General features: G+C 54.9%; 3 protein-coding genes across 3 annotated transcripts; 2 read left to right on the forward strand and 1 right to left on the reverse strand.

Moving 5' to 3' along the window:
- Window positions 1–1,926: 1,926 nt before the first annotated feature.
- Window positions 1,927–3,861, forward strand: PG985_010089 (uncharacterized protein; the record flags this gene model as incomplete). The annotated part of the gene is made up of 3 exons (XM_066829857.1): window positions 1,927–2,981; window positions 3,036–3,129; window positions 3,190–3,861. 3 exons carry the CDS (start codon window positions 1,927–1,929, stop codon window positions 3,859–3,861), a joined length of 1,821 nt encoding a protein of 606 aa, XP_066682247.1.
- Window positions 3,862–6,158: 2,297 nt separating this feature from the next.
- On the forward strand, window positions 6,159–7,127 carry PG985_010090 (Mitochondrial oxaloacetate carrier protein- variant 2; the record flags this gene model as incomplete). Its single annotated transcript, XM_066829858.1, has 1 exon — window positions 6,159–7,127. The coding sequence occupies one exon, from the start codon at window positions 6,159–6,161 to the stop codon at window positions 7,125–7,127; it is 969 nt and encodes a 322-aa protein (XP_066682248.1).
- A 513-nt stretch (window positions 7,128–7,640) lies between these two features.
- PG985_010091 (Cytoplasmic tRNA 2-thiolation protein 2) lies at window positions 7,641–9,044 on the reverse strand (the record flags this gene model as incomplete). The annotated part of the gene is made up of 1 exon (XM_066829859.1): window positions 7,641–9,044. The coding sequence occupies one exon, from the start codon at window positions 9,042–9,044 to the stop codon at window positions 7,641–7,643; it is 1,404 nt and encodes a 467-aa protein (XP_066682249.1).
- Between the last annotated feature and the right edge of the window lie 477 nt (window positions 9,045–9,521).

Genomic DNA, 9,521 nt, shown 5'->3' on the forward strand with positions numbered 1-9,521 from the left:
TCTGTGCAATCACGTTGGCCGGGAAGTAACAAGATCGAGGGTCGCGTGTTCGTTGTTTGTGGGGTTTTAGTTAGAGTTGCAACGTCTGACCAGGAAATCAATCGCCTGGCGTGGTGTAGTAACCTAGGCGTTTTTCTTTGCAAAGAGACTTCTGTCATCCTCGTGCTTCAGATCCTGCAAGGTTGATACGGGGCTACCAACAATAGTACCTTAGGGATTACCTTACTGACATCGCCTCTCTCCTGTTGGTGCAGTGCAACTGACAAAGGCCTGCTGCGGCTGATGCGACTTTAATAAACTCACCACGCCGCCGCCCGACGAGCATTCCGGGAGGTGGTTTAAGAAGAGACGAAGGGAGAAAGAGATCTGGGGATTCTAGACTTGCCGACTTCCCTTCTGGACCGCCCCTGAAAAGGTCTAGCCACTGCCTAGCGATTGCAGAAGACAGGAGCTGCCAGCCATTTTTGCGGAGAGAGAGGCCTTGGAAGACCAGCTAACCCCTCCCCGACCACCGAAAGCCCCCGCCCGCTCATCTCACCTCCCACAGCGAACCTCCTGCAGAAGGGAACCCACCCCCAACTTTTGCCAGACCCGTCCGTCGGTGGCGTCAGTGGTCAGGCCCCTTGTCGGGTTCCATGATCCTGGCAAAGTCCTACGGTGTGTGCATTACATACATATCTGCGCGTCCGGCCAGCAAAAAAGCAGGTTCCTCTCGTCTTACGGCGTTCTAATAATAAAGATACGGTGTTTGTTGCATCAGCCCTTCAGCGAGCGCGCGCATTTGAGAATCTATCTCCCGTTTCGATTTGACGAATCAGTACCGTGGCGATCACTTCAACGGGCTACTAAGCTTAGTAGCATCTTCACTTGCTAGCACTGGCTGGACTGGACTGGACTGGATCGGACTGATCTCCAGCTCAAATAAAAAGTCAGCTACCTATTTGTATTTCGTAGGTCAAGTAACTTCAATGACCCGACCTGACTGACGGCCGGATCCAAGTCCAAAAGAAGACCTGTTCCAATTTTCTCCCTTCCTTATCGGGGAGTTTCGCCTTCGTTCATCTCATCACTGGCATACATATGACCCGACCCGGCTTCCATCTGGGGAACGCAAACCTCGCAACTTTACATCCCGACTCTTTTCTTCTTCCTTCGTCGACCGGTTCTGTTCGACTTTCGAGGACGATAAAAGAAAACAAAAACGACGACAGAGCCGCATCTGGACCCCCCTACCTACCAAAGTACCTAAAAAACACGCCCACTACTTTCGCCATATTTTCCTCTTAGCTTGTCCACACAAGCAAGCCACTCACTTCACTGGACATCAACCCCACCGATCCATCACCGGCAACCAACTTACACGCTCAGTATACGTTGAAACAACTCTATCCCGGATCTGTAGGCCATTGAAACGAGCGCTCGCCCGGCAACTGACTGCGGCACCACGGCATCCGCTCAGTCACGATATTTTTTCTTCGCTGCCTGTCAAATCTGTTTTCGTTCAGGTATCGCATTGGCCTCCAATCTCACCCAGGGTCCCTTCCTTTTTAGGTTCAATCAATTTGTTCGTTGTCAACCGTTCAAACAACCACCCAGGATTCCAGGGAAACGGCGGTAGCGAGAGATACCAGGGCCAGCCCAGGGCAAGCCAAGCAACGTAAAAGCAAAGCAACGCCGCTTTGCCGCGGGAGAGGGAGCATTGATCGACCATACCAGGACACGCTGGTGGTGCCTATTGCGGCCAAAAAACACCGAGCAACAGCAACGGAAATCGCTGCCCATTGGTATTGATTGCATTGCTGGTGCAAGCAATCCTGTCGGTCAGCCCGCCTTTTTACGCCCTTTAGCAATTTCGTCGCAGATCCGCCGACTACCCACCCGCAAGACCACCCCCCCCAATAAAAAACATCATTCACCTCAATTCAAATGTTCACCCAGCCCGCCCCGTCGCCGGGCATATTACAGCCTGGTTCTGTCAACAACTCTCCGTCCTCCCCTCCCACGTCATCTCCTGCCCATCACACCAGTAGGACCGGCAGACTACGAGGCTTGAGTTATTTGCGCTCATACACGCAAAACCATATTCTTTCTCGTGACAACCACACTTCGAGTTCGACGCCCGGTACACCCTCGCCCTCTGCAGCTTCGCATGCACCGCAACTTGGTCGAACCGCCACGCTCACCCGATCCGTAACAGCGTCTGCCGCTACGGAACAGCAACGATCACGAGCCTCCAACCAACCCAGTGATCAGAACGGATCACGTACTGCATTGCAATCCACGGCAAACGTAAACGGCGAACAATTGCGACGGGTTACCTCGCAGCCTGTTGGCAACACATCACAAATCGCTAGTGCTGGTGCCGTGCCATCGACACCTGAGCCGAGTACTGCATCGAATCCTGCCGAGCATCAAAATACTCCCAACAACGAACCGGGATCCACCGTCCCTGAAGAAGAGTCTGCAGGTCACTCGGCAGAGATGACACGATCTCGATCAGCCACAACGGGCGACTTGCCTGCCGATGCACTCCCGAGCATCAGGTTTTCCGCTCATTACGACCCCAGGTCTAATCGGCAATCACTGTCATTCACCCCCGTCTCGCGTACGCTACCGACTGGCAAGGAGATCATCAAAGTTGGACGCTATTCAGAAAGGGAAAACCATGCCCCCGTTCCGTCAAATGCTCCCTCGTCCGCTCCCGTAGGCTTCAAGAGTAAGGTCGTCAGCCGAAGACACTGCGAATTTTGGTTCGAAAACGGCAAGTGGTTCATCAAAGACGTCAAGAGCTCATCGGGCACATTTCTCAACCACATCCGACTGAGCCCACCCGGCACGGAATCCAAGCCTTTCTCGATCAACGATGGAGACATTGTGCAGTTGGGCATCGACTTCCGGGGAGGGGAGGAGATGATTTTCCGTTGCGTCAAGATGCGGATTGAGCTGAACCGGGGCTGGCAAGCCAAGCCGAATACCTTCAAGTAAGCGTTTTTGCCTCCGTCCCCGAGTAGCTCTTTTAACTGATCCGAACGCAGTATGGCCACACACAAGCGGCTTAGAAACATGACTTTGGCAGCATCAAACGCCTCGCACGCCCAAGACTGCTCGATCTGTTTGAACGCAATAGCTGTAAGTTTGTCATGAGACGGGCGTATTCGGACCCGATGGGCTCTGCTGACACTATTCTAGCCCTGCCAGTCTCTCTTCGTGGCCCCTTGCAGCCACACATGGCACTTCAAGTGTATCAGGGAATTATTGATGGGACCCTCATACCCTATCTTCTCCTGCCCAAACTGTCGAGCCGCAGCGGATCTTGACATGGACGTGGAAGAAGTCTCGGATGAGTGGCAGCAGCTCGACTCAGGTCCCGAGGAGGCAAACGACAACCAATCTGCAGATAACGATTCACAACAGGAAGCGGAGCCCGATCGCCAAGGAGCACAGAGCGCGCAGAGTACGCAAAGTGCACAAAGTGAGCCTGTGCTGTCGGCAGTTGCAGAGGTGCCCCAAGCCGTCTCCCGCGAAGTAGAAATGGGGGATTCCACGGTTCTCTTGAATAGCTCACCAGCAGCTGGAAACACGACATTAGCTCACACCACCACCTCGAGCCCGGTGGCTATCCCCTCTGCTTCTCGGACGCCGACTGCAGGCACGCCGTCAAACCGCGGGACCCGCACGCCATCACCGACCGGAGCACCTCATCTGGCGAACTGCACCGAGGGACCTCTGACACCGCGTAACGACGCTGGGCCATGGGTCTTTGACGGAGATGCTGGACGTGCTTCTCAGGACATTTCCAGACCTGGTGCGATGAACAGTCTCGATGCGGCCACGAATAGGGTTGGCGTGAATACGGCATAGGGAGCCGCAGCCAGTGATCCCGGAACGGGTCCGCTAAAGAGCCGTGAAGGATCTTCATCCGACGGTTCTAGCAGCGCGTACGGCCGGGCTCTTTCGTGTTTCGAGCTTCGAAGTTGAGAAGCAGGAGGTGGTCGTAATGCTCATCCAAATGTCTAGAGTTTGTGATACCATAAGGGTTGGCGTTAAGGGTTTGCATTTTACATCTCGTCGCGCACATTGCCTAGTCTTATATGACAGGAGTCACGTCGTCGAGGGCAAGGGCATAGCGGGAAGGATTTGGTGCATATTGTCGGTCCTGTAATGCATTGGCAGGAGTTTGCTTTACTGGGTAAGCCAAGGCTAATCAGGAGAACTGCATAAGCAGCCAGCCGGAAATACGAGGCTGTCTGATAGCAGAGAAAGAGAGAGAGAGAGAGTGTGTGTGTGTGTGTGTGTGTCTGAGCAAAAGAACAGGTGGAGCAAAGCTTGCATTGCATATATACACGTTGTTCTGGAGCCAAACTTGCTACTTCATAAGTGGCAGCACAGATAATGCAATCAGGGACAGAATACAATTGTCTTTTACACTGCAGCCTTTGCCTGATAAAGGGACTAATCCGCGCGATCATGGAAAGCTGAACCATATCGAGTTCATAATGCTTCTTGCCCATGGAACCGGGGGTGGCCAGACGTGACAAAAGTATACCTATACAATAACAAATGTGCTCAGTGCGGTCCGTACGATACTCTGGAATTATGGTTTCGGATAATACCTTGTCTTCGGGCAGTATCTTGTCGGAAAGTATAACGCGTTTTTCCATATTAGCCGAGCATTCAAGGATTCATTAGAGACATCCTGACGGCTATGCACATGGTCCCTTGTTCAGCTACCTACCGATGCCTACCACCACTACAGTGTTCGTCTACAAGACCCTCCAGGGTCCTGAATACGTCAAGTGCAAGGCAGGCCGCCTTATGACATGACATGTAAAGATCGACATCATGACGTCCCCACCTATTAAAGCTGGAGGCTCCGAACCTGCTTGCTTTTTAGCGAGAGGTACTTGGCGACAAGTATTGCTCGGGAGGGATTTCCTTCAATTGCCAGGTTGCCCGCGCTCCTCGGGATACAATGCACACTCCCTAACACCTAGAAATATTTATTGCTTTATTTTCGGGTTCTCGCCCTTAAGTCCTCGAAGCTGAATTCCATTCTGCTTCAGTTCTTATAAAGGAAAAGGGGGCTTAAGTGTGCATTCAATATCACGACATGCGTGAGGTTGCTTACGCCGTCTCTTAAGCCGACTACGACCGCCTATGTACCGGCCGTAGTGACCAGGTAGGCTGGATCTGGGCTTAATGGGACTACTGCGAGGATAGGCCAGCTCTCCCCCACAGCAGGGGCCCTACCGAGTTCGGACCATTCACTGAAGAGGGAATTCCAATTGCCCAGAAGGCCGAGAGGCCTTAGCTGAGACCCGATCCTCTGGGTAAGAAGTAAAGAAACCCCCAAAGGGTAGGGTCACCGTGACCGATTGTGATTACCAATGAAAGCTTGACGTACGTATAGAATTTTAGTTTTCCATTCACTCTCAACACCATGCCGTGCACCATGGTATAATACCTGGAGCTATCTTCAGGTCCCTTTACTTCTCATTGTGTTCCTATCAATGCGACCAAACAAGAACAAAACTCCACAGGGTCCATTTCGATAGCCCGTCGTATACCGAGTGGATTCGTCCTACATCGGAGCTTTGTCGCAACATTTGATTTCGGGGTCTTCCCTTGCACTTGGGAAATTTCGCGGAGCACAAAGAGAAGCAAGCTCTCTACCCTTTCCTTTTTCTCCCTTGAATAACCGACAGAACGAAACAAACACCCGAACCCGGTCGTACTTGTGTGTAGGAAGGTGCGCGCACGTGGGACAAGCAGCAGCGGCAGCAGCAGAAGAGATATTACGGAAAGATGTCGACAACCGGCGGGTAAGCTGGATGCCCGCCCCCCAATTCGCTATTGTGCGCGTCGCAAGATCCATAAGCTGACGATGAGGTCACCGATGTAGAGCATTCATAGCTGGCGGTTTGGCCGCCTGCGGCGCCGTCACGGCTACGCATCCCTTCGAGACAGTCAAGATTCGGTATGTGATCAACTATGTCGCGCTCTCGTCGTTTGCTTGCCTGCTTGCCTGCTTGCTTGCCGTCAATGGGTGTGCGCTGTGCCCCGCGACCATGTCTCGCATGCCCGCATACCCATTGCGACCATGAGAGGAAGAAGACCATCGAAGCTAACCAACATGTGCGCGCGCCCGCTCCCACAGAATGCAATTGCAAGGCGAACTCCAGACGAAAGGCCACCAGCCGCACCACTACCGGGGCCCCATCCACGGCGTCAGCGTCATTGTGCGGAACGAGGGCCTGAAGGGCATCTACCGCGGCATCGGGTGCGCGTACATCTACCAGGTGCTGCTGAACGGGTGCCGGCTGGGCTTCTACGAGCCGATGCGCGCGGGGCTGACGAAGCTCTTCTTCAAGGGCGACGCCAAGGTGCAGAGCCTGGGCGTCAACATGTTCTGCGGCGCCTCGTCGGGCATCATCGGCGCCGCCGCGGGCTCGCCCTTCTTCCTCGTCAAGACGCGCCTCCAGAGCTTCAGCCCGTTCCTGCCCGTCGGCACCCAGCACCGCTACCGCAACGCCCTCGACGGCCTGCGCCAGATCTACGGCGCCGAGGGGATCTGGGGGCTCTACCGCGGCGTAGGCGCGGCGATGATCCGCACGGGGTGCGGCAGCAGTGTGCAGCTGCCGACGTACTTCTTTGCTAAGCGCCGGCTGGTCCGGCATCTGGGCATGGAGGAGGGCGCGCCGTTGCATTTGGCGAGTAGCGCCGTGAGCGGGTTCGTGGTTTGTGTGTTTATGCATCCGCCGGGTAAGTTTCCTCTCACTATTGCAACGAAGAACCGTAGTCTATATGTCGCCTCTTCCACCCGGCGTTTACAGATCTTGATCTCTCTATCCGCGCACTCTGCTAACATTAAGATTTCTCCAGATACCATCATGTCTCGCCTCTACAACCAGAATGGCAACCTGTACAAGGGCGTCTTCGACTGCCTCGGCAAGACGATACGCACCGAGGGCCTGTTCGCCATTTACAAGGGCTTCCTGCCGCACCTGGCCCGCATTTTACCGCACACCATCCTGACGCTCACCCTGGCCGAGCAGACCAACAAGCTCATGCGCAAGCTCGAGACTAGGATATTGCCTTCTTCTTTCCTGCCGGCCTCCAAGGCATGAAGTGAACGAGGAGCACAAGGAGACAATTTGTTAGAAAAAGAACCACGATAGAGAAAAAGGGGGATTCTTAGGCGGGTTGGGATGGGGTTATATGTGAATCCCCAACACGATCGGAGCCCCTTCACGTATGTCTTGACATGCCATGCGCGCCCCCTGATGTACAAAAAGCGAAAGAAAAGAGTGGGATATAGGAGCGTATTGTTCAAGAGACGACCATAGCGGATAGAGAAAATCTATAATACCATCTGGCGTTTCTGGTATTGTTGATATTATGGGACAGAGAGAGAGGTGTTTGCATTTTTCGAAGAAAGCCATTGCATTGCATACTTGCCTGGGGTGGTTCGAGATGGGTAGATAGATGGAAGTGTGTGTATAGGTAGCCAGCGGGTGTGGAAAATACGAACCTTGAATTCATTGCACTGTATTTCACTTCATAATAAGATTCAAGTCTGCATGGCTGAAGAAGGCCTTCATTGTATATTTCCATTTCTTTTCGCTTTTTACTACCCACCATCAAGATCGACCGTTCACAGACCGATCGCAACCATAGCACAGCTTCCCCCTTCGCTCCTCCACGTCGGGCGCCTGCTCGCCCAGCTCGCCGCGCCACCGCGCATCGCCCGCCTCGTCGAGCACAATGCCGCACAATCCACACTGCTTCTGCTGTAAGCGGGGGTGGGCATTGGTGGTAGACTCTTCATCCTCCTCAGCGTGCTTGTGTGCACTTGCGCCGGCGGATCGCTCCAGCTTGCCCGTCGTCCGCACCACGTTGGCGACGACGGACGGGTAGTTGATTTCGACCTCGGCGAAGTACCGCGACATGACCTCGTCGATGCTGAGGTCTTTGTGGGATACGACGGCGGCGCCACCGGCTGTGGATGAAGAGGGGGCGGAGAGGAGGTTGGTCAGGGGTGGGTCGGTTAGGGTTACGTAGGTCTGTAGTTCGCTGCGGAAGAGCTCGCGCAAGGGGTGGTAGATGAAGAGTCGGCCATCGGCCTTCGATGTGGGGGGTGATTCCGAGTCTGTGGTTTCCGTATCCTTCGGGGCCTCCTCCGAGCCCCGACCCGGTGATGGCGCCAGATACGATGCGAAGGAGGGTACCTGGAACGGGCCGTCGTTGACCTGCCACGGGAGCGAGAAGCCGCGGCCCTTGGCCGTCTCAGCTAGCGTCAGCTCGGCCAGCCCTGTCGTGTTGGTGCCCAGCAACAGCACGTCACAGCCCTCGCGCAGGGCCGCGTCCATGAGCAGGTGGCGCACCAGCAGGCGCTGCACGTCGGCGCGCGAGCTCGGGGTCGCGAGGCGCGTGTACAAGAGGTCCGCGAGCTGCTCGTGTGGATTCGCTGCCAGATCTGCATTCAGGGGCGGCAGGGATGACCAGTCGATGGAGTTGGTGCGCAGGCTGAGCGCCGACGACAGCGGGATGCGGTGGAAGACGAAGGTCGGGTAGCGCTCCTTGTAGCGCCGCCACGCCGCGTCCGCGTCCGTCTCTGTTTCGGCAGCGGCGACAGCAGCAGCCTCATCGGTAGAAACAGGAGGGGGCCGGCTCAGGTCGCAGTCCACCCACGCGACGACGATCTCGAAGCGCACGCGCTGGCCGCCCCCTTTGGCGCCTTTGCCGCCCTTGTTGGCCTTGGCGGACTGGGGGGCCTGCTGGCGCGTGAGGTTTTCGTGCAGCAGGTTCAGCAGCGCGGTCGACGAGGCGCCGCCGCTGGACAGGGCGAGGAGGTAGCGCTGCGGGCGTAGGGGCAGCTTGCTTCCCGAGGTGCGCGTCTCACGCTGCATCTGCTCCATGCGCTTGACGAGCTTGTTGACGGCATAGGCGCTGAAACATTGTCTGTGTTTGTCTGATGTTAGTATTCGGCGAACAAAGGTCAATCGAATAGGTGAAGTGTTACTGTCTTGAGATAGAACATGCATGTTTGGCCAACATGGGTTTGTGACTAAGAGAAGGGAAGGCAGTAAGGAAGGGATAGGGGGGAGAGAGGGGTGGATGATTTACGGGCATACTCGTTCTGACCCTCGTAGGTCGAGGGTGCCAGGGTTTTCTTGACAGCGGTTGCACGCCACCTGCGATTCTTCTGCCATGCTTGCGGCAGAGTCTTGTCTCAATTTAACAAAAGATCGAGAGTACCTCCTTATGCAGATCTCATAGAATTGCGCCCAGCTACGAAGGCGAAGAAAGGGAAGCCCGATTTTGGATCACAGTCGTCGGTTGACTCATGAGATTTCAGAAGGTGTGGTGTGTGATTGATAAAATAGTGGAGACTTCCCAGGCAAACTGCCCAACGATGACGGCGCTAAGGCAACTCCAAGATCCGCTATAATTCTACCACTCGGGCTGCTTCACCTCCCAACCATCATCTGCCTTTGTAAGACTTATAAGTCGACCCTGGA

Source organism: Apiospora marii (genome assembly GCF_038362585.1).
Source record: "Apiospora marii strain CBS 49790 chromosome Unknown utg000006l_segment0_segment0, whole genome shotgun sequence".
NCBI classification, from domain to species: Eukaryota; Fungi; Ascomycota; class Sordariomycetes; order Amphisphaeriales; family Apiosporaceae; genus Apiospora; species Apiospora marii.